Source organism: Gouania willdenowi, chromosome 9 (assembly GCF_900634775.1).
Source record: "Gouania willdenowi chromosome 9, fGouWil2.1, whole genome shotgun sequence".
In the NCBI taxonomy this organism is placed as follows: Eukaryota; Metazoa; Chordata; class Actinopteri; order Blenniiformes; family Gobiesocidae; genus Gouania; species Gouania willdenowi.
Window position 1 is genome coordinate 30070497 of NC_041052.1, and position 25511 is coordinate 30096007.

The 25511-nt window shown below is 41.5% G+C and overlaps 1 protein-coding gene across 1 annotated transcript in view; it reads right to left on the bottom strand.

The window, feature by feature from the left end:
* Positions 1 to 1665: 1665 nt before the first annotated feature.
* c5 (complement component 5) overlaps positions 1666 to 25511 on the bottom strand; it is a 103555-nt gene continuing 79709 nt past the window's right edge. The window contains exons 38-42 of the mRNA XM_028458185.1: positions 23671 to 23754; positions 22726 to 22815; positions 22489 to 22581; positions 1937 to 2075; positions 1666 to 1862 (exon numbers count right to left, since the gene is read on the bottom strand). Of these exons, the coding sequence (XP_028313986.1) occupies positions 1733 to 1862; positions 1937 to 2075; positions 22489 to 22581; positions 22726 to 22815; positions 23671 to 23754 (536 nt within the window). The 3' untranslated portion in view covers positions 1666 to 1732. The remainder of the gene's footprint in view (positions 1863 to 1936; positions 2076 to 22488; positions 22582 to 22725; positions 22816 to 23670; positions 23755 to 25511) is intronic.

A 25511-nucleotide genomic window follows, 5' to 3' on the forward strand; every position in this document is an offset into this window, starting at 1 on the left:
AAATTTAACCCAGAATTGTTTTTCTGGTCAGACTTTATTTGATAAAATTATCTAGATTTATATCATATGTTACCATTTTGAGAAAATATATTGAGATATAAGTTTTGGTTCATATTGCCCAGCCCTAGTAGGAATGTTCAAAGCATTTCAGTGTTTATAAAGGTCGACCTACCAGATTCTAATCACATAATTGTATTTAGTAAGTGGTTGACAAGTGGGTATTTTAGATTTATTGTACACCTATCTTAAAATATAAGGGATACTGGAGCTTGGTTGGGCAGGTGGGACGGCTCGTAGTGGGCGCCAGAAAATTTCCCTTATTTTCAAATCCAAAACTTGAAAGGTATGGTCTGAGGTGTGCTTCCTAGGTCATCAGATTTCGACTGAGGGCATAGGGACTGGTCCTAGGAAAATAGCTGCAGTACAGCAGTGGAAAGTTCTCTGTACAGTGAAGGATTTAAGATCATTCCGAGGTTTCTGTAGTTATTACCGCCGGTTCATAAAAGGGTTTTCTCAACTGGCAGGCCCTTTACATGACATAGTCAACACCTGCCTGAACGCCACCAGTACATCAGGGTCCAAGCAGGGGATTGAAAGTTTGTGGACCAAAGAGTGCCAGGAAGCTTTTGAGCTACATATATATTTATTTTCATATTCATATCTGCACTCTCACTGTAAATATTGTAAATACTTGTTGTGTTGTTGTTGTCTTGCCTTTATAATTTATACATTCTACATTGTCATGTTTTTGTTTTTGTAAATGTTTGGGGCAGAGAGAACAGTAATTTCGATTGTCCATGTCTTGTGCACGTAGTGGATTCAACAATAAAGCAGACTGACTTGACATTATGATGAAGGCTGAGTTGTATGAATGCAGCATCAGAACCACAGACAAGGTCTGTGTCTCAATAAAGTGAAAATGATCAGTGTCTGTTTATTCTCCATCAATTAATATTGTATAATCTCACTAATCTAAGCATTAACACTCAATTTCCTGCCTGTGTTCCTTCCTTCCTGCTTTTTCTGCAGCAACAGTGTTGTGTTTGGTCTGAATTATGTTTTAATTCTTCATATTTTTAAAGAATTATTCCTCACTTCTGACATAAATTGCTCTACACAGTTTCTCTGTGATTGGTCTGATGCTGCAATCTCCATCCCTCTCGCAGGAGTGCACACGTAGTCAGGTAGAAATTACCGGGGTTACTGAACCTATTTATATCCTGCTTCAAAGGACTGGGGCTCTCTGACAGAAAAAGTTTGGTTAGGTGAAGCTAACGCAGAGATATCATCATATACTGATCCAGAATATATTTATCCAGCTTCAGTAGCCCATGAAGACAAATGTGAGCATCACACAGCACAAAACCGAGCATTATCTTCTACTGCACCACAAAAATTCAATCGATTTTTCATATAGTTCTTGTTTTTGCTTTGAATGTTTTCAATGTTATAGTTAATGCTTTTTTTGTCACATGTGAATGTTTTGGTTTTTCTTTGAAGGAAATTATTTTGTGGCTCTTTTTGTTTGTGGGAAAATGTTTCATTCCAAATGACTTTGGAAAGTTGCAGATAGAGCTATGAATGAATGAATGAATGAATGAATGAATGAATGAATGAATGAATGAATGAAGGAAAATTATTTTCCAATTGTTTAATGATCATTGCTGTATTTTGTGTTAGTTCCCGTACACTACACGTTAGAGTGGAACTACAAACATGCTCCTCCTCTTCCTCAGCAGGCAAAGAGCTGCAGGTCTGTAATGAAATCGTCCAGCAGGGAGTTGTAATCCGAACACTCAGTAGAACTACAGTCTGAGGGCAACGCCTCCAGCACGGCGTCAGAGTCCAGTGCCAGGCGGTACCTGAGAGAAGACGCACAACACCTGACCACAACTGACTCACAACGGGGGTGAAGTGTGAGGGGGGCGGGGCTGACCTGAGGCCGCCCTGACCTTTGACCTCTGCGCTGCTGGCTCCCATCAGTAGGTACTGACGTCCTATTTGAATGTGGACCTCAGAGCAGGTCGCCTTCTTCACCAGCTCCACCTCCGATCTGGCAGAGACTGCCGCCAGTGCTGAGAAGCACAAACAAACACGTTGTCAAAAAACAAACATTAGTAAACAAATAAACAGAGACACACAAGCGTCCTGTATTCTGAAGCTGTATTTCCTCTTTTCTTTCTAACTCCAGGATATATTCAGTTTGTTCTATACTATGATGCTGGCTAATGTCTTACTGTGCTAAATCACTATGGTAACTTAGGCTGAACACCTAACCTGGTCGGAGCCAGAGAGGTATTTCATCAAACCCAGTTCAGAGTTATTTTCTACAGTCTATGTTTGTACTAGTGAATGCCCCGCCCCCACGTTCTGTCTCGTGTCTATAAAGCAGCATGAGCTTGGCTACGGAGTGGGTGGGAGGAGGGCGTGCCGTCCTCTGGCCATACGTCACCGTGTGGGGAGGAGGAAGTCAGTGTCCCGTGTGTAGACACACCCACTCATGAATATCATCAATTTCAGAGGCTAAAATCCTGGAAAACCGGCGAGTTTGGGAAAATAAACCTCAAATACTATGTTTTTAGAGTTCTTAGAACAAATGGAGATGGGTGAAAAATAGCATGACACGGGACCTTTAAGTCCAGGTTTAACCTGAGAGTCTGGTTCCATTAACCCGTTTCATCAAAGAGAAAACACCTTCGTTACCATAGTAACACAGTCCGTGGCACAAACCAGCTACCGACCAAGTTTAAGCAGCAGGCTTGGCTTAAGCAGCAGGCTTGGCTTAAGCAGCAGATGCACTCTCATGAAACCACATCATCATTTTGAAAGAAGTCATTCAGTGATGCTTTAAAACACTCAACAAAGATCTACAAAACTAAAAAAGAGTCAAAAAGACTTCTGTTTTTTTTTTTTTAAATACCGCTTTAATACGATATTTTTTTTGTTTGTTTGTGTATTCTGTTTATTACAGTTTTAGTTTTCACAGAAACAAATACACAAACATTACACAGTGAACAAACATGAATACTGCAACAACAACAATAATAGAGCTGCGAGACTGGCCCAAATGATAAAGTATGTGGCATCAATAGCACACTGAAATAATGCCACATTTATGTATTTGCCCATACTATATGGTGACACTTACCAATATGCTCATCTTCAAACCCAAATCAAACCCGTGTCCTCTGTTCAATGATTAAAAAAAAAAAAAAAAAAAAATCAAATGAAGTTACCAATTTAAATCCAGATTATAATCGAGTCCTAAAAGTTCCAGTGGCTTCCTCCATTCTTGCAGAAAAAAATGAGTCCTTCCATTGATGCAATGTACAAAAGTTTTTTTCCAAAGTCACAACCTCTGAGATCAGAGATTTCCACACAGAGATTGAAGAGGGGTCCTCTCCAACCCACTTTATAGTTTTTCTTGCTAGCATTAAAAGCAACTGGATTATATTTTCATTGTTTTTAGGAGAGGCAGGAATTATCCAAGCAGACACATAAGTGGGTTTACTGACGCCTGTAGACCTGTTGCTTTGCTAACACTTAAGCATACTGCCTTTCAGAATGCTTGGATTTTTTTGCATTCCCACAAACAGTGCAACCTAATGCTATGCAAGATTTACATTTCGGGCAATTTGGGGAGGTTCATGTTCTATACAGATATGCGGAGAGATGTAAATATAGTGCAATATATTATACAGCAATTCTTTATATCTGTTGCAAATCAAAATTCTGGAAGGCAGTTGTAAGATCTCATCCCACAAATCATCATCTATTACACATTTAAGCAAAGTACACCAGGACTCAGGTTCAAGCTGAATATCTCAGAATAGAATGTTGATATGAAGTGTCTTTGTTGCTTACACTTTATAAAAAATGTATCCAGTAAGTGTGAGTCGTTTGGGATTTCCAATGAGTTCTTCATATACACCAAGTGCCTGACCTGTAAAAGTCTTTTTTTGATATATGATACTGATCCTTCAATGACTCAAATGAGAGAGGATGAGTGTTACTGAATATTTTCACATATTTCTTCCATGCCCACTAGTTATCAAAGGGTTATTCTTTGCTGTGTGTGGAATTTCCTTCAGGCTTTTACCCAGTATAGGTTCACAGGAGAGAGGGGTTTACATAAAAATTATTCAATGTCTAACCAAGGGGAGTCTGTGCTTCCATTCACCCACGCAGAGATAATCCTGGCTTGTAAACATAGCACATAGTATTCTATGTTAGGAGGCCCCATCTGCCTTGCTCCCCTGGAAGTTGTAATCTTGCTGAGTGAACCTTTTGTTTCCTGCCATTCCAAATAAAGACTGATAAGTGCTTTGTTTATATTTGTAATGTCATTTGTACCTAAATTTACAAACAACATTGATGTGGCATATATTATTTTTGGAAGTACTGTCATTTTGATGAGGTTGATTTTACCCAGGAACAACACAGGGAGACTTTTCCATCTTGTTAACAATTATTGGACACTTTTAACCAGAGGAGTAAAATTTTCTGAATATAACTGATTGAGCTGGGTGGCAACCCAGATGGAGCCCAACAAAAAGGCTGAATATAAGGTGGTTCTGTTTTTGTCATTATCGAGGATCATTATTTCTGACTTATCAAAATTGACATTATATGCAGATATTAGGCTGAATTCTTTTAAACAAGTAGTTAAAGCTATTAATGATTGAAAGGGTTTTGTTAATGTGAAAAGAATATTCTGTACATCAGCGTACAGTAAAATTTTATGTGGTTTGGTGCCAATTGTTCCTCAGGGTTTTGTCATATTCCCAATCAATTCTATCAAATGCCTTTTCGGCATCCATAGAAACAACAGCACCCGGCATTTTTATTAGTATTAAGATGATGAATAATATGAAGTCGGCGTCTAGTGTTGTGATAGGCGTTTTGACCCCAGATAAATCCTGTTTGATCTCCATCAACAATTGCTTTACAACATTTTCCAGCCTAAGAGCCAGTATTTTGGAAAGTATTTTGTTATCCATGTTAAGAAGGCTGATTGGTATATAAGAGCATATAGCTCTGGATTTGTATTCTTCTTTGCTATTAGTGTTATGTTAGCCCTATACATGGAGTCAGGGAGCACAGACTCCTAAAGTGGATTATTAAAGACCCTTAACAGACGTTTGTTAATTTTCCCCTTCATCACTTTAAAAAACTTGACTGGGAAGCCATCTTCACCAGGACATTTCCCCGACTGAAGAGTGGACATAACTTCTATCCTGATCTATTTCTAATATGGAGATAGGTGATTCCAAAAGGTCAGACTGATCCTCTGATATTTGTGGAAAACATAAGTGATCTAAAAGGCTTCCGGCCCCAAGTCTCTCCTCATCAATCTCAGTACTGTACAGTTTAGTGTAAAATATTTTGAAGCTCTCATTAATTTGATGATGATTAGTTTGTCTTTGTTGATTTTCATTCTGTAAAGCTGATATATAGGATTTGATAGGGGCATTCCTTGCTAAGCGTGCTAAAAGGCGATTTGGTTTGTTAGCCAATTCGAAGAAAAAAAAACGTTTTGTTTCCAGTTGTTTGGCAGCTCGCTCGTTCTTCCTTTGACTTGTATAGGATATAATCATAGCCCTCATATAAGCTTTATATGTATCCTACACAATTCTTGGAGCAGCTCCATTTTTATCATTAATTTCTAAAAATAAGTCTGTCAAATATTTGATGAATTTTTCATCCATAAGTAGGGTTGCATTCATTCTCCATGAGAATGAGCATTCACTCGGTCTAGGAGGTTGTATTGCTATTACCACAGGAGCAAGGTCTGAAAGAGCAATGAGGCCTATGTCTGCGTGTTCAACTAAGCACAGAAGACAACTAGAAATAAAAATGTAGTCAATACGTGAAACAGATAGGTGGGGCTGAGAGTGAAATGTATATTGTTTTGAAAGTGGGTTATAATGCCTACATATGTCTACCAGATTGAGTTCCATATTGATATTTAAAACAGCCTTAGCATTTTTGGATGTATTGCATTAGAGGGGAGTCTATCCATCATTGGCGATAGCGCACAATTAAAATCACCCCCAATTATGATGTTAGGGCAGTCCATATCAGCTAGATGGCTAAGTAATGATGCATAAAATGCTTCATCCTGAATATCGGGGGCATAAACATTACCTAATACAATAGTTTGACTTTGTAGTACCCCTTTAACCAAAACAAACCTTTCTTCGGTGTCTTTAAAAGAGGCTGAAGATGGAAGATTTTTGTACAATAAGATAAGCCTCTCTTATTTGTTGAGTGTGATGAGAAGAAAATTTGACCAACCCATTCCCTACGATATTTCTTGTGTTCTTCATCATTCAAATGTGTTTCTTGGAGAAAGGCTATTTGAATCTTGTCTTTTTAAAATTAATTTAGGACAGCCTTCCTCTTTACTATATTATTAGATCCCCAGATATTCCATGTACTTATCTTAATAGGAGCTGTGTGGAGCGGTACCGGACTCTGCGCTGCAGTTGGCCGGCTTCCAACTTCACAGAGCGGACCGAGACGCGGAGCTCACCGGGAAGAAGAAAGGTGGAGGAATCTGCTTTTATGTGAACAGTAACTGGTGTAACGACGTGACAGTGATCCTCCAGCACTGCTCTCCTCACCTGGAATCCTTTATTATCAACAGCAAACCCTTCTATTCTCCCCGTGAGTTCGCTTCATTCATCCTGGTTGGCGTGTACATCCCACCGTCAGCTGATGTGCGCGAGGCACAGCGCACACTCGCCGACCAGATCCTGTGCATGGAGCGGACCTACCCGGACTCTTTTATCATTGTGCTTGGTGACTTTAATAAAGGGGACCTCTCACACCATCTCCCCAAATATAGACAATTAATTAAATGTCCGACCAGAGAGGAGAAGACACTGGATCACTGTTACACCACACTAAGCAGTGCTTATCACGCCGTTTCCCGTGCTGCACTGGGCCAATCGGACCATTTGATGGTCCATCTGATTCCTTCATACAGACAGAGGCTGAAGCTCTGTAAACCTGTGGTGAAGGAATCTAAACAATGGACCAGTGAAGCAGTGGAGAAACTCCAGGAGTGTTTGGACTGTACTGACTGGGATGTTTTCAGGTCTGCGAACAGTTCTCTGGATGAGTTTACAGACGCTGTGACGTCCTACATCAGCTTCTGTGAGGACAGCTGCATTCCATCAAAGACCAGGGTGAGTTATAACAATGACAAACCCTGGTTCACAGCTAAGCTCAGAGGGCTGAGGGCAGACAAAGAGGTCGCTTTCAGGAGTGGAGACAGAGCCAGGTACAGAGAGTCGAAGTACACGTTTGAAAAGGAGGTGAGAAGAGCCAAACGTTTGTACTCAGAGAAGTTACAACATCAGTTCTCTGCAAATGACTCGGCTTCTGTCTGGAGAGGGCTCAGGCAAATTACAAACTACAAGCCCAGAGCCCCTGCTGCTGCTAACGACCTCTGCCTGGCCAACAGTCTGAATAGCTTCCATTGTAGATTTGACAGACAATGGGACAGACCTGACTCCAACCCCCCTCACACCTCTGACCAGCCTCACTCCAACACCTTCACCCCCCACATCAAAGCTACAGTTTCACCCCAGCTGCCTACAGAGGCTCTCTCCCCTATCTTCCCCCCCTCCTCCCCCCCTCCTACAGAGACACCTTTCTCCATCAAAGAGAGAGATGTGAATAGACTTTTCAGGAGACAAAACCCCCGTAAGGCTTGTGGACCGGACTCTGTCTCTCCCTCTACCTTAAAGCACTGTGCTGATCAGCTGTCTCCAGTGTTCACAGACATTTTTAACACCTCACTGGAGACATGCACCGTACCAGCCTGTTTTAAGGCCTCCACCATCGTTCCTGTCCCTAAAAAGCTGAGGATCACAGGACTTAATGACTACAGACCCATCGCTCTGACATCTGTGGTCATGAAGTCCTTTGAACGCCTCATGCTCTCCCACATCAAGGACATCACCGACCCCCACCTGGACCCCCTGCAGTTTGCCTATAGATCCAACAGGTCCGTAGACGATGCTGTAAACCTGGCTCTCCACTTCATCCTCCAGCACCTGGACTCCCCAGGCTCCTACGCCAGGATCCTGTTTGTGGACTTCAGCTCTGCTTTTAATACAATAATCCCAGCTCTCCTTCAGGACAAGCTTTCCCAGCTGAACGTGCCAGACTCCACCTGCAGGTGGATCACAGACTTCCTGTCTGACAGGAAGCAGCACGTGAAGCTGGGAAAAACCATCTCTGCTCCCCGGTCCATCAGCACTGGATCTCCTCAGGGCTGTGTTCTTTCTCCTCTGCTCTTCTCCCTGTACACCAACAGCTGCACCTCCTCTCACCAGTCGGTCAAACTCCTGAAGTTTGCAGACGACACGACCATCATCGGTCTCATCGCTGATGGAGACGAGTCTGACTACAGGTGGGAGACAGACCGGCTGGTGTCCTGGTGCAGCCAGAACAACCTGGAGCTCAATGCTTTAAAGACAGTGGAGATGATAGCAGACTTCAGGAAGAACCCAGCCCCCCTCACCCCCCTCACCCTTGGAGACTCTACAGTGAGCTCTGTAGAGTACTTCTGCTTCCTGGGGACCATCATCACTCAGGACCTCAAGTGGGAGCTGAACATCAGCTCCCTTATCAAAAAAGCTCAGCAGAGGATGTACTTTCTGCGGCAGCTGAAGAAGTTCAGTCTGCCAACAAAGATGATGGTGAACTTCTACAGCTCCATCATCCAGTCCATCCTCTGCTCCTCCATCACCATCTGGTACGCTGCAGCTACGGCCAAGGACAAGGCCAGACTGCAGCGTATCATCCACTCTGCAGAGAAGGTCATCGGCTGCAATCTGCCCTCCCTCCAGGACCTGTACGCCTCCAGGATTTTGAGGCGTGCAGGAAAGATTGTGGCCGACCCCTCCCACCCCGGTCATAAACTGTTTCAATCTCTCCCTTCTGGTAGGAGGTTTCGGTCCATCAGGACCAGAACCTCCAGACACAAAAACAGCTTCTTTCCCTCTGCCACCATCCACATGAACACACCCCAAGTCACCCACTGAACCCCCCTCCCCCCCCCCACCACCCGATCACCACCTCCACCAGCTTGATACCATGCTGCACTGTATATATATATATTTATATTTATCCTATTTATCCTTTATTCTCTATCTATCCTTTATTTATCCCTCATCCTTTATATTTATCATTATTATTATTATTATTGTTGCTGGGTTGTTCTTTGTTGTTTTGTTTTTATTTCTTTTATTTCTTTTTGTTGCTTGTTTTGTGCACCAACCACCAAGTCAAATTCCTTGTACTGTCCTCAAAACTGTACATGGCAAATAAAACATTTCTGATTCTGATTCTGATTCTGATTCTGATAAAACCCAATTATATTATGAATTGTATGCAGTGACGTGCCGTGACCACTAGGGTTGGGTAGGTACGTTGCAAATCGAGACCACCAATGACAATTTCATATGTTTCTGCTGGCAAGTGTTAATTCAATTCAAATGAACTTTATTTGTATAGCGCACTTTCCAACAAAGTCATCCCAATGCGCTTATAAAAATATAAAATTCATAATAAGATAGAAAAAACCCAACAAGATCCACATGAACAAGCATTTAGCCATCTAACAAAATCAACATTGTAAAACACCATATAAGAAACATAAACAATTATTTAATATAGCCTCCATACTCTCCCAACAAGACATATCTCATGAGACGGCAGTGCATCCGTTGTTTGTGTTGGAAACACAGAAAGACGGAGAAAAAGACAGCAACAACAACAACTCGGAACAGCCTCAGTGAGGAGCATCCACAAAGCCAATCCTTCCTTTTGTATCATTCACTGTGAAAAATATGAAACATTTTCTGACCTTACCTTTGCTGAAGGTCTGGTAACTCAGGTGTTGGTCTCCCATCTCTTAAAAGCTATCGTTTTTCCTCAAAAAAAAAAGTTTCTTTATCGTCTCTAGTGCTTTCAACCTGACTGTAGTGTAATCCCGCCCACTAGCAAGAGAACGTAACAGCAGCGGTCACATGGTCACTAATGTACTGTGAACTTACGTAAAGCATTTAGCATAGCACGGTTACATCCAAAGGCAGCTCTCTACGCTGCCTTTGAACGTAAATGTTTGTCATCTTGGGGACCTGACTGCGCATGCACAAACACGTAAAAACACGCAATGAGAAGAGAAGCAGAGCAGCAATGTGCCTTTGGGTGGGGGCGTGGCCTCCCTCTGCCTTACAGCAGAGTGAGACTGTGCAGCTGTTGCAGGAAACAGCGCTGTTTAGTAATTTGGTCTATGAAATGCACAAAATGCAGACACTTTCAAACTTATAGGTACTGTAGGTTATTGGAAATTAAAAAATAAATAATTTACAATTCATAATTTAGTTATAATTAAAACAAATAATCAAAATATCAATTCACCCTTGGGTAGGCACTGCCTACCTTGCCTACCCTGACGGCACGTCACTGATTGTATGTCACCTTCACGTTTAACCATTTAATGTGGAAGAGGCCAGTCTGCAGCTCCAAATGTAGAATACAGTTTAACAAACATAGCAATGTGTTTTGAGCAAAAACCAAACAAGCCCAAAAGCACTACAAAGATTAACACACGAAGAGAGTGCATTATGAATATACACTCCCCTCAGAATAAAACTTAGAAGAAAAATAAAAAAATAAATGTCGCTAGTTGTACTGTTAATAAACAAAAAAAGCACAGCTATGGAAGTCAGAAGCAACAAGAGAGAACAGCTTCCCCCGCAGGACTGAACCATACTTGCCAACCCTCCCGATTTTCTCGGGAGACTCCCGAATTTCAGTGTACCTCCCGAAAAAATCTCCCGGGGCCACCATTCTCCCGATTTTCTCCCTGACATTGTCCGGGCGGACCATCCTTCACTGAGCGTCGTTTACGGCCGGACAATAATAACGATTACACCGCATGAGAAGAGGAAGAAGAGACATGGCGGCATGTAAGAAGAAGAAATATGCCTGCAAATTCCAAAATGACTGGAAAAAACTATTTAACTTTATTCAGGACAGCTCAAAAGGGAAGGGTTATGCGGCCTGCAATGTGTGTAGGTCAGACTTCTCGATTGAACACGGTGGCCAAACGGACATCACGAGTCATCAACGGTCAGAGAAGCACAAGGCTGCTGCAATGCAGCACCGTTCACAGCCCAGTATTTCGAGCCATCTGGCCAAATGGAGACCTGAGGGAGTTACTTTTGCTGAGACAAAGATGGCTATGCTGTTAGCTACAAGTAACATCCCATTTACGTTTGCGGATGTTTTCAACAAATCCGTGAAGGATATTTTCCCGGATTCAGAGATCGCTCGCCAGTACACAAATGGCAGAACAAAAGCTACTCAAATAGTGAAAGGTAAGTGTATATAAAATAATATTGTTTTCTAAGAATTAGCATTTTTAGTATTGTGTGTGTGTGTGTGTGTGTGTAAGCAGAACAAACAGTTAGTAGAAAAACAGTTTTTACTTTATTATGTACTTTGATAGGTGCCATTGCCCCGGAATTAGACAAGGGAGTGATCGAACTGTGCCAAAACCAACCCTTTGGTTTGATGTGTGATGAAAGCACAAGCCGAAACATGGATAAAGTATGTATTTTGTATTTACACTTCTCTTGTAAAACAATTTGTGGGTGCTATCAGTGAAAATTGCTTTCTAAATAAATATTCTTTTTTTTAAAGGAGTTTGTGATATTGGCCAGGGTTTGTGATCCGAAAACTCAGGAGGTGGTGACAAGGTTTCTGCACATGCACATAATTTATGCAATGTATGCCTTTTTTGTTTAATTTTATGTTATTTATTTTATTTATTCTACTACTACCACCATTTACCATTTGCACGGGTACTGTGGAATTTGTTCTTTTCTTTAAATGTGTTTTTCAAATAAAAGAACACTGTGAAACTGAATTATTTCATTTTCTCTTTCAAAAGCAAACTACCCCCCCCCCCCCCCCCCCTCCCCCGCTCTTTTGAAAATCTCCCTAATTTTGAGGTCTCAAGGTTGGCAAGTGTGGACTGAACATGCAATTACCAACATATCACATTGTAAAAGAGAAAAATGAAACCTTGAAATACAGAGCACTCATCTTAAGGCATGAATCACATTGATTATGTTGCATTTAGGTCATACCTGGAGCTGTCCAAATGTGGTTAACCAGACAATCAGAGGTTATTCAGATGCAGTCATTTTGTTGGCGTAATCATCAATTTCTTTTGTGGTGGAGAATGAGGAGCTGATGCCGTTGGGATAGAAAACATTGATGACAACGGGGTACAGAAATTAATATCTTATCTCAGCTTCTCTCAGCTGTTTACGAGCATTGGCGGACTCCTTCCTCCTCCTCACAACCTCCATAGAAAAATCCTGATAGAATGAGACGTGGCTGCCGTTGATGCTTAGTGTGCCTCTGTTTCTGGCTGCTTCCAGGATTTTCTGTTTGGTGGTACAATCATGCAGCATCACCAGGACGGCTCTTGAGTCTTATTGGTGGGCCCGTGTGGTGGGCTCTGTCGAGCTTAATGCGATCGGTTTGCATACCCTACACATCTGGTATCCACTTGACGTCGACTTTGGTTTTCAAAGTTTTCCAGATGATCCAATGCCTTCTGCAGCTAGCCTTCCACGGCTTTTACCTGGGGTGCTGTTGCTGCCGACGTGTCCTCGAGGTCTGAGATGTGCTGCTCGGCCGTTCCCATCCTATGTATTAAGCTGTCAAGCTTCCCTGAGAATTTGCTAACCAGTTTAAATATGTTGGCCAGTTTGCTGTCCAGCATCTTCTCTATGTTTGCAGTAACACAATTTACTTGTCTCATTGTTCACTTAACTCTTCGTTGTTGGCAGAGACAGGCATGTACACTTCTTCATCCTCTGGTTCCAGCTTATCGTTCGAGCTGCCAACCAACAGAGCTTTCACCAGCCCAATCACTTCACCTGAGCACCCTGTCACCCCATCAATCCCCCTGTCATCCTCATCCTCCTCCACCAACGGCCTCTCCATAACAGCTGGTCAGGTGAGAAATCAGCTGAGAAAGATCAAGGTGAGGAAGGCCTGCCTATGGCATCAGCCACAGACTCCTGAAGGATTGTGCAAACCAGCTCTGTGAGGTTCTTCTGCACATCTTTAACCTGAGTCTGGAGAGGGTCCCTACTTTGTGGAAGACATCCTGCGTGGTGCCAGTCCCAAAGACATCACACTCCAGGGAGCCTAACCACTTCAGACCCGTGGCCCTCACCTCTCACCTGATGAAGACCATGGAGAGGATCATCCTTAACAACCTCCGCCCTCTGGTGACTTCAAACCTGGATCCCCTGCCTTTGCCTACCAACCAGACACCGGAGTAGATGACGCCATTATCTACCTGCTGCACAGATCTTGGACTCACCTGGAGAATGCCGACAGCACCGTGAGGGTCATGTCCTTTGACTTCTCCAGTGCCTTCAACACCATTCAGCCTACACTGCTCAGGGGGAAGCTAGAAAAAGCGTGAGAAGACTGCCACCTGGCTGCAGACCACAGTATGCGAGACTTCAAGACTGTGAGTCCGACATGGTAGTATGCAGCACAAGGGCCCCACAGGGGACAGTGCTCTCCCCCTTGTCAACTGGAGCAAGCTCAACCACCTTCAGATCATGCCAGCAAGACAAAGGAGATGGTGATAGACTTTCTCAAGAAGTCACCCCAGTCTGCACCGGTGAATATCCACTGTTTAGACATTGAGATCGTGGAGACATATAAATACCTGGGTGTTCACATTAACAATAAACTGGACAGGTCACACAACTTTGACGTCCTGTACAAGAGGGGCTAAAGTCGACTGCACCTGTTGGGGAGACTGAGGTCCTTTGGAGTGTGCAGGACTCTGTTACAGACTTTTTACAACTCTGTTGTGGCATCTGCAATTTTCTATGCAGTGGTCAGCTGGGGAGGAGGGAGCACAGAGAGAGACAAGAAGAGACTGAATAGACTGGTTAGGAGGGCCGGTTCTGTCCTGGACTGTCCTCTGGACTCTGTGGAGGCGGTGGGTGAGAGGAGGATGTTAGTGAAGCTGACATCCATCATGGACAACTCCTCTCACCCCCTGCATAGCACTGTGCGGGCTCTGAGAAGTTCCTTCAGTGGCAGACTGAGACATCCACCCTGAAAGAGAGAGAGCCGAACACCTCCCACTTGGCCGACTGATCATGGAGGCCACAATAAATAAACAACGGTCACTTAACCCTCTCACTGGGATTCCGAGCTTGACGTCCAACTTGTACAAGCATTTACAATGACCACAAGTACAAGGCTAACTAAGGAGGTAGGCCCCACCACCTTTCCTTCTACTGAGTATATGTTTGCCCTTGAATCGCTCAGTTGCCTCCCAGGGTTACCCTCTAAGTAACAAATCACATAGATCTTGGGTACCCCTGGTGAGGACTTTTCTCACCTCCTGTTTGTCTTCAGCAGGAACCAGTGCCACCAACCTCCAAACATCTCTCCATGACGGTGGTGGTGGGCATGTTGGAGCTCCTCTGCCGAGCCCTGGCGATGAAGGGGGCGGGAATGGCAGAGCAGGTCCTTACATCCACGTCTCCAAATTAATCAAGAACTGTACAAAATAAGTCTGCGAAAATTCAATGGTGTCTTGAATAATTTTCTGAAATTATTGCTTAAAATGTCAACAATTCTCGCACGTTGTTTTCTGTAATTGAAAAGCTCACAACCCCCCAGATCAGATGAAAAAATACAATCAAGAAGGTCAAACATCAGAACAAACCAGCAAAATAACAAAAAGCTTGAACAGCTTCAATCACTGAGGGATGAGTCAACTACAATGTTAGCGTTTATTACAGTGAACCCATAAACAATATAGGAAACTGTTCAGCAGCTGAATCCATCAACATGTTGCCTTGACACAATACCCTCAAACTTCTTTAAAACTGTTGTAAAGTCAATTGTCACTGATTTGTGTCAGATAATTAACTGCTCATTCCAATCAGGCACCATACCAAAATCCCTGAAAGTAGCTGCTGTGAAACCTCTGTTAAAAAAGAGAACACTGGATGCCTCTATACTGCCTCTATATAGACCTATCAGCAACCTTCCATTCATGGCCAAGATCATTGAAGGTGGTCTTCAACCAACTGAGTCAATTGTTAACATTAAAACTGAACAGAAACTGCTCTTATCAAAGTGACCAATGACATGAGGTTGAACACTGATTCAGGAAAAGTATCTGTTCTCATTCTATTGGATCTAAGTGTTGCATTTGACACTGTAGATCATACAATTTTGTTGCACAGATTTCAAACATGGGTTGGACTAAATGGAAAAGTAATGCAATGGTTTAAGTCATACTTGGAGGAGCAAAGTTATTTTGTAAGCATTGGAAACTTTGAATCTGACAAATTACCAATGCCCTGTGGGGTTCCTCAGGGCTCTGTTCTTGGACCCCTTCTGTTTCCTTTAGGACACATTTTACAGAACTGTAAGGTTGATTATCAGAGCTATGCAGATGACACACAACTATATCTATCACTGAACCCAGATGACTATGGTCTCATTGAGGTGTTGTGACTGCTTAGAAAAAGTGAACTGCTGGATGAGTGAAAACTTCCTTCAACTAAACCATGACAAGATGGAGGTAATTGTCTTTGGTAACGAAGAAAAGAGGACTGCTATCAGTAAGTATCTTGAGTCTCGATCTTTCAAAGCTAAAGTCCAAGTCAAAAACCTTGGTGTTCTCATTGACTCAGATCTTACATTCAGTAGTCAGACCAAATCTATCACAAAAACAGCCTTCTACCACCTAAAGAACATCTCCAGAGTGAAAGGTTTAATGACTCAGAAAGATCAGGAGAAACTGGTCCATGCTTTTGTCTCCAGCAGACTGGACTATTGTAATGGTCTTCTGACAGGAATCCCCCAAAAGAGCATCAAACAACTACAGCTGATTCAGAACGCTGCAGCTCGGGTCTTAACCAGAACAACGAGGTCAGAGAATATTACTCCAGTTTTAAAGTCTTTACACTGGCTCCCAGTCAGCCTCAGAATAGACTTTAAAGTTCTGTTGCTGGTGTATAAATCTGTGAATGGGTTTGGTCCAGAATACATCAGTGAGATGTTAGTCTCACTGATGATAGTCTCACTGGTATGAACCCAGCAGGTCTCTCAGATCTATAGACACAGGTCAGATAGTGGAGCCCAGAGCTCACAGTAAACATGGTGATGCTGTGTTTAGTTGTTATGCTGCAAAGAAGTGGAAAAAAACTGCCAGCAGAGCTGAAGTCAGCATCCAATGTGAACATTTTTAAATCAAAGTTAAAGGCACTTTTTTCTCTCCTGCATATGTTTGAGAGAGAGGTTTCTGGTCATGTTGTTGATGTAATGTGTTTGTTGATGATTTTAATTGATTTTCCTGATGATTTTAAAGGTTCTTATTGATTTTAAGCTGTTTAATGTTTTATCATGTAAAGCACATTGAGTTGCCTTGTGTCTGAAATGCGCTATACAAATAAATTTGCCTTGCCTTGCCTTTAATGACTATTCCTGTCTTCAGTCTTCCTTGCTCCAAAGTTGGAACAGTCCGCTTTCCTTTGGGACTGGGCCTTGGTTTACAACTGAAGACAACCCTGGTTTATAACTGTTCGGAACTTTGATTTCAGCCCTCTAAAAAGGCTAGCCAGTTGGTACACGATGTCATAATTTGTGTTTGTCTTTGGTGATTTTTATTGAAAATTATTTGACCATAGTTCACAGACCACAGACCACAGTGGTGGACTACAGGTTATAAACCAATGGGCTGTGTCTACTGGTGACAATTTGGTTTCGACCGTCTTGGCTCAATCACTTGGTGCAACTAATTATGCCAAGACTTCAGAGTCGAATTTATCCTGTAGTTTCAGAACATAGTGTCATCGCTGAGGTGTCATCACTGCGCTTGACCTGCTATGACTAAATGTCAACAGAGCTTACCCTCAGTTGCCATGACTACTGGTTAACATCAGTTCTTTCCATTTTAACTTGGATTAATAATTAACAATATTAATTATTAATTTTCTTGACCTGTTAATATTGTTAAGTGACCTCGAGCCGAACACTGCCACATGACTCAGATGCATAATAATCAATATCACTAATGCCGCTCACTGTGTGTGGTTTTTAATCTGACCTGATCAGTCTTTCCACAAGTGAAAGTGTACATATTGATGCCGTTTATATTTCCTGTACATAGTGTTTATGCTTGGTATTATTGTTATTGCTATTGATGCCATTTATATTGCTCCAACATCTACACCTCACTGCTGGTCTATTTGGCACAGCCCTGGAATGGTTCAGATCCAACCTCAACGACAGGTCAGAATATGTAGTCCTCTGGAAAGCTCGATCCCATACCCTTTATTCCACCTGTGGAGTCCCCCATGGTTCAGTCTTCGGCCCAACCCTCTTCACACTCTACAAGCTTCCCCTCGGCCACGTCATACGCAGACATGGAATATCTTTCCACTGCTATGCTGACAATACACAAACGGACCCCTCTACTTCTGTGTCTACCCCCTCACCATCTCCAACCTTCCATCGGGATCCCAAGCAAGAGCCTTCAAAAGCTCCAATATGTCCAAAACAGCGCAGCTAGGATGAAACTGCATGAATTTGATCACTTTACTCCAATCCTGATATCCCTTCACTGGCTCCCCATCCAATACAGAATCCAATATGAAATCTCCCTTCTCACCGACCAGTTCATCCATGGCAACGGCCCATCCTATCTAAAACTTTTAACAACCCAAACCAGCTGCAGACGCCTCCGGTCCAGCAACTCAAACTGCCTCCTCACACCCAGAACTAAGGCTTGCCCGATGGGGGACTGCTCATCCGCACTCCGCCTCTGGAACGTTCTCCTAGATCACATCAAAACCCCACAGACAGTGGAATCCTTCAAGAAACAACTCACAAACTTCCTCTTCCATAGAGCGTTCTCCTCCTAATATACAATCTTAGACATTTTGCATCTGACAGCTGACAGGAGAGAGAGAAGAGATCGATCAATCCTTTCATTTACCGATGACATCCAATAAAAAACATATATATTTATATCTGATGGATGGACTTGCATTAGTCAAAGCCTCATTCATTCATTCATTCATTAATGTGTTCATACAGTGTGTAGGTGACACAGAGAGCCTCAGTCCTGTAAAAAAATACAAATATTGTCCACCTTATGATGTAGGCTGAGCTGTATATGAACGCAGCATCAGATGAGTGTGATATTACTTTTATACAACAGTTATACAAGTGCATTTTATTAGTTAACAGTAATAAGTGACAAGAGATTATGAATTATTTGTTTGTTTATTTAAAGAGTACCTGTAGCGAAAATGTAGATAACAATTTACAATTGTTTAATGTATTAGCAATAAACTAAAAGGTGTGCACCTTTTTAGTAATAAAAACACATTAAAAGGACTTGGGCCATAAGCTATGGAGAGCCGCCATTTTGGACAGGATTTGACACACTATCATTTATCGGCCTGGCCTGTTGCTTTAAATAAATGCTGCATTGTGGGAGGTAGAGACGCAACAGGTCTGTTTACATTGTAGGAAGTGTAGTTTTTCTGTTAACTCTTGGCTCAAAGCAGCAGTGTCACCACTCCATCAGTGATAAAGTGAAACATCCAAGTTGTATGTTAGGAGAGGACTAAATGTCACCTTTCTCACCAACTACTTGCTTCTTGTATGCGGCCTTGCAATATAAACTAACTGAAAAGCTCAAAAGTCTTCCACGTTTGCAACTCGATGCTGATTGGTCGATGACATTGGCACTATTACTTGTTTGCTTCCTCTCATTCTCCTTCAACATGCCAAAAAGAAAAACAAGATTTTTTGATTATTTAAAACAACACTTAAAATTTTGCTTTTTTTGGACTGATGGTCACTTTAAATTTGGTTCAGCTGTATGATATGGGGAAAAAAATCACATCACAATTTTTTTGTAAAATCACGATCACAATAAGATTTTTTTCATTCAAATTATTTAGACTATTTTAAAGTTATTTACCAATGAAACAAACCAATTCATTTACTTAAAATCATCGTCCTAAATAGAAAAAGGAATAAAAGATCATTTAGGACAAGGTCATTTTCAAATTTTTTTTAAATGTATGTAAGCAATTTATCTAACTGGTTGCAATCACAATTAACATCAAACAAAAGGGCTGACATGTTCTTATAGTCACACACAGCCTTTTTTACTTTGTTTAACTAAAGTAGTGTAGCATTAGCATTAGCAACACTTGCTACATAACAAGGCAGCATATCAGTCTAGTGATTTCTATTTGGTATTGAGGTAACACTCATATTAATAAAATCCTACACTAAGCAGTGTTTGAACGTTTCATTTCACACAGTTTGGACAATAATATTATTTACAAGATAAAACATTGCTGTTTTGGTTACGTTAGGCCTGGGTGATATGAACCAATATTCATATCTCTATATTTTTCCTCAAAATGGCAATAGGTGATATATACCATTTATTTTTTTTATCAATAGTTTTACAAAAAAAACAATAATAGGTCAAAGTCAGTGGAGCCACTGACTTTGACCTATTTTGACTTTGACCTAACTTTGAACTTTGAATAACAACATTTTGTGTCACTTTTGACTTTTTCCTTCATTGAGCCTGAAATGTGATTCAATTATGTAGTGTTGCTTTTTTCAGGGCAGCTCTGAGTTGCTGAAAGTAATTTTTAAAGTAAATTACGTTCAGGACACTGTGTCTTTAAGATTGTGGAAACAGCCCCGTTAGCTGCAGTAGCAGATCTCTGCTGAGGAGCGACAGAGAGTTAGAGAAGAGAAACACATGCAGTGTGTGTGTGCAATCTAAAAACCTTAAAAAAGAACGGTCTTGCACAGTATCTTACGTGTGTTGCCACTCTGCAACTGATGAGTGTTCAGTTTGGCAATGTGGTGCAGCCTCAGTTTGTAGAAGACAGACACAAAATGGTGGTTGTCAATCCCAAACTGTAAATCTTGAATGTGCCCCCCCAGAAACAATCAGAGTCGATAATCTAGTTAAATAGGAAAGACTTCTTGGAATCCATGGTATGATGAGCGGGACTACATAAAATGAGCCACAACGTCAATACAATCTGCTCAAAAAGTAATTATATAATGGCCAAATACAAGCAAACTTATTTTTTCAGTCACACCTGTGAAAGGTAATCCCATGAGATTTACTTTAAACAGTAAATCGGTTGGTTCAATTCTACGCAGCACAATGAACATGACATCTTCTTTGTTCGCTTTTGCCATCTCCAATATGGCAGCAACGTTGATGTATGATCCAGTGCTCAATGAGGAGTCTATATATTCATGTTTATGATGTAGCATACCAGAATGCTCAGTGTAAAAAAGCCCACATCACAGCTGAGGAGCTGATACTGCCTGTAGCAGTAGACATGGTCTCTGTCATCAGGAGGAAACAAGTGCCGCAAAAATACAATTTGATGAAGCAACTGACAGCAACACAGACTGTTTATTTATTGCTTATGTACATTTTGACATAACAAACTACCTGTGTTAGGATCTAATTTTTTGTCAATCACCACAAATTGTTTTATTAATTGTTGTTTTGTAGGTTAAAGTGTTTTATATATTGTGCTCTCGAGTTATAGCTGCTGGTTAATTTGAATTTATTAATATTATTATTTATTGAGTTTATTTTTACAGTATCAAATGGTTCAAGTCTGTCAAAATTACCTGCAACACTTGTATATATGTACAGTATATATCCATCATTTATTATTATTATTATTATTATTATTATTATTATTATTATTATTATTATTATTATTATTATAGTGTTTCTGGTTTGTTTGTTTTTTGTTCTTCGCACTACCCACTAAGATAAACTTCTTGTATTGTTTTTAAATTGGTGAATAAAACTGATTCTGAAAATGTTTATAGCTTAAATAATAAGCTATTTTAATTTCAGGCAAATTGATGCACTTTAAATCTATTCATTTACAGACTAAAGAAAAATCATGTTAATAAAGTTATTATTTGATCTAAGTCGACATTTCTTTCTTTTGTTGTTTTCTTTAATGTTAATAAGGATACAATGTTATGCAGAGATGTACGTATAACAATTTTATAGATAAATGATACTATTTATAGTTGCGGCAGAGAGTGGGGGGAGCACAAAGTACTTTCTTCTCCCTGGGGGGGGCGTAACAGAAAGTAACTGAGAAGTACTGGATTAGTGCCCTGACACTTGCCCATAAAAGTAGAAACGTAGTAGTGCTCTGACAAGTACGTTTACAAGCTGCATAGAGATTTTCTGTGAAGAAATTCTGTCGCGACCGCGTCTGATTTCAGACGTAACTTTGCCTTCGTGCCCATTAGCTTAGCAGCAGATCACCAAGTTTTGTCAGAACAAAAATGTTTTAAGTGTGTATCCCGTACCAATATTATGGGGCCAACGTCTGGATATCTTTGACTTAGTGTCGTTATTTGGCTTAGAGAAGCAAAAGAGATGTTTTTGTGGGGGATTTCTCTTGTTGTTATAGCCACCATTAGCTTTGTTCAGAAACCGTAGACCAACAGAACACTGTTGCCTAGCAAAAGCTAAAAGGAATCAACGAACGTGCGTAATATTAAGTGCAAAAAGGCCACCTTTTAATGTGTTTTTATAAAAAGGTGAACATATTTTGTTAAAACTCTGAATTGTGCATTAAGACCTGCAGTGTGAATGTAGTGACAGTGTACAGAGGTGTGTAGCCCAAGATGTAATGGCAAGTAACAGTATTTAGATCAGCTGTACAGCGGAGTGACATGATCTGTAAAAAAGAAAAAGTCCTGGTGCTGTTGTTGCTCTATATCAGCACTCTTGAAATGTCTCTCCAATCAAATTACATGGTCGGAACTAACCGTTGCCTAATATTGTATAATCTCACTAATTTAAGCATTAACACTTATAATTCCCCTGCCTCTGTTAATTCCTTCCTGATTTTTCTGCAGCAACAGTGCTGTTTTTGGTCTGAATTATGGTTTTTACTTTTTCATATTTTTTAAAAATTATTCCTCAATTGTGATCTGTCATTGTGATTGGTCTGATGCTGCAATCTCAACCCCTGTCACAGGACGTACACATAGCCAGGTTGAAATCACCTGAGTTAGTGAACGTGTTATCCTTCTTCGTAGGACAGGGGCTCTCTGACAGAGAATGCTTGGTTAGGTGAAGCTAACGGAGAGATGTCAGGATATACTAATCCAGTATATATTGATCCAGCTTCAGAGTACAGGCTCAAAGGACAGGCATATCGAGACATACAAAAACATGGAAAAATAAAATAAACAACAAAAGAAGGTAAAAACAAGAAAACCTGAAACAACATTACATCCATAAAAGACAAACATCTATTTAAACAAGCTAAAACAAATAAACTTTAAAGCTCTCACTTGGATCGTTTTTCCTTAGCACTTGGTCTACGGTTGCTGTGAAGGTCCAAAAGTCTCCTTCAGCTTCTGAAGATTTCACCGACACTTTATACGCTACACACACACACACACACACACACACACACACACACACACACACACACACACAGTCTCTAATGCATGTTTTATTATTATTTACTATGCGTAGGAGGTCATTAAATTTTATGTTAATGAAGTCATTAAACCAGTTTCTGTCACCGTATCTGATGTGAGGTTGACACGTCTCTGCTGTGCGATTTGCTACCGTCAGCGTAGTGTCCATTTTTCCCCTGAAAGTTGCACACGCAGCTACACAACGAGACACAAACAGCGACAAGTAAATAATGGGTAAATAACACATGAATGACTGACAAAACAACATTATAAACAACCCGCTAACACAAACAAAAACAGTGTGCGTAATAAAAACATAAACAACATGGAAGCAAGAAAGTAAACAACAAACAAATTAACAAGTGACTAGTGCATGAAGAACCAGAACCTCTGGCCTTCTATATCAGACTCCCCCCCTAACCATACTCCCTCTGATCACTACCTCTCTCATTAAGCCCCCTCTGGCCATGTGTCCTCTCTAACCACGCCCCCTCTGATCACTCTCTCTCTGACCACTCCCTCTAATCACTACCTCTCTACTCACGCCCCCTCTAACCACTCCCCCTCTGACCATGGCCCCTCTCTAACCACGCCCTCTCTGATCACTCTCTGTCTGACCACTCCCTCTCTTACCATGCCCCCTCTCTAACCACGCCTCCTCTGATCACTCTCTCTCTGACCACTCCCTCTCTTACCATGCCCCCTCTCTAACCACGCCCCCTCTGACCGTTCCCTCTCTGATCACTCTCTCTCTCTAACCACTCCCTCTCACCATGCCCCCTCTGACCACTCCTTCTTTGACCACCCCTTCTCAGCATGCCCCCTCTGACCACTCCTTCACTCACCACGCCCCATCATTAAACTCATTGATGAAACGGTTGTTCCAATTAAATCCAGAATTAACTGAGACGGACTCTCACTTTTAATCTGGATCAAATCCTAAGATGTGTTTGATCAAATACCCTCCTTAACTACACATAAACACATCAATGACAACATAGACACATAATGTAAACATGAGATGTCTGCAGCCAATCAGGAAATTCCTACTTGTCATGCACTGACACTGTTCCTCCACACAAAGGCGCTGCAGCTTCGTCTGCTCGTAGCTGAAATGTTTGGTACACAAACTTCCTGAAAACACAAAACATATGACAACCAGCAGATAAATCGAGTGACAAAGCTCTGAACTTTGAAAACATCACCACAATGAAACAAAAAACAACAGCATAACAACAAAAACATAAAGGGCCTGTACTATTAAGCTTGATATGTATATTGGGATATCTCTCCTTTAGCGGGCTTTACCAAACATTCTCCATCAGAGAGAAGCTGTACTACGAACCGGAATATCCACACGTTCAATTAATTGAGGTGATTTCAGAGAGACTGCGTGCGCACTCCTGTGACAGGGTTGGAGATTGCAGTATCAGACCAATAACAAACAAAGAAACCGTGCTTAGCAATTTACGTCACAATTGAGGAATAATTCTTTAAAAATATGAAGAATTAAAATCCATTATTCATACCAAAAACAACACTGTTGCTGCAGAAAAAGCAGCAAGGAATGAATGCAGGAAGTGATGAGTGTTAATGCTTAAATTAGTGAGATTATACAACATTAATTAATGGGAGAATAAACGGACACTGATCAGTTTAACTTTTACTAAGGCACAGACCTTGTCTCTAATGCAGCCTACATTATAAGGTGAACATTATTTGTATTTTATAAAGCCTGTATTTCCATACAGGACTGAGGCTCTCAGTGTCGCCACAGAATTAATGAATTTATCGGTCTGAAAGCAACCGATGCATGCAGGCTTTATCAGCTACTACATCAGCTACTTTATCAGCTACTTTATCAGCTACTTCATACTACAGGCCCCCTGTAGTATGAAGCTGGATTTCCTCTTTTAGTACATTCACACCAAACGCGTTTCGGGCGTCAAAATCATGCCTCACTCCTTGTCACCAGCGTCAAAGATGCTTGGGACGCAGGACCAAACAAGTTGGGAAGGGAACGCGTTGATGGGAGTGACTTCTCTGTTGCCGGTAGGTGCTCATATAATGGATGATATTGTGGCGATCAGTTACGTTCATAATTCACCCAGTGACTGTGAAGTGGTGGGGAACATTGTGTTGGGAAGGTGGTGTTTCCGGTCGTATGTATTTTGAAGTGATTCAGCATGTGCTATAGAAAAGTGTGATTGAATGAAAAATAAAGATTGGAGTTCCTTGCTGAACACGCTGCCTCCGTCTCTCGTTCAATGGTTCTCCAATATGGAGAAAGTGGCTTGGCTTTATTTGCGCCTTGGCGCCGTTTCTGGATTCACCAGAGCTGCGCTCAGACGAGAGTCGCTTTCAGCACTATTTCCATCTCTCCGTGCCCAGTTTGACGACCCGCTGACCTGCATTGGCGCTCGCATCTCCTACCAGGACACCAACTACAGGCGCTCTATGCCAGCAGAAGAGTGCCTGTCGATCTGTCTCCGGCTAGCGTTTTTTTCCCCTCATTATTCTGAATACATCACGGTTGGGGAAAGCTCTGTCGACGCGCTGCAGTATACCCCAAAAGCTCAACAATCCCAACTCCAGCGTCGGCCACGTTGGAGGTGCCGGATGCATGTCAAAAGCTTGAAATCTCAAAACGTGCAGCATCTGCTGTGCAAAAATCTTAAAAACGCATCACACAGGAGGCCTGGGATGCGCAGCGGGACCTCTGACACTCCCTAGAAGCGCATTTACCATATTTTGTCTATGTAAACCTGATGCTGTTGATGCTTTGGACGCGTTTGGTGTGAATATGCCATTATTTTGCTAACTTTCGAGATTTAATCGGTGTATGGTGTGAACAGCTAACCCATGGTTATATTTAGGCTTTTCTGCATTTT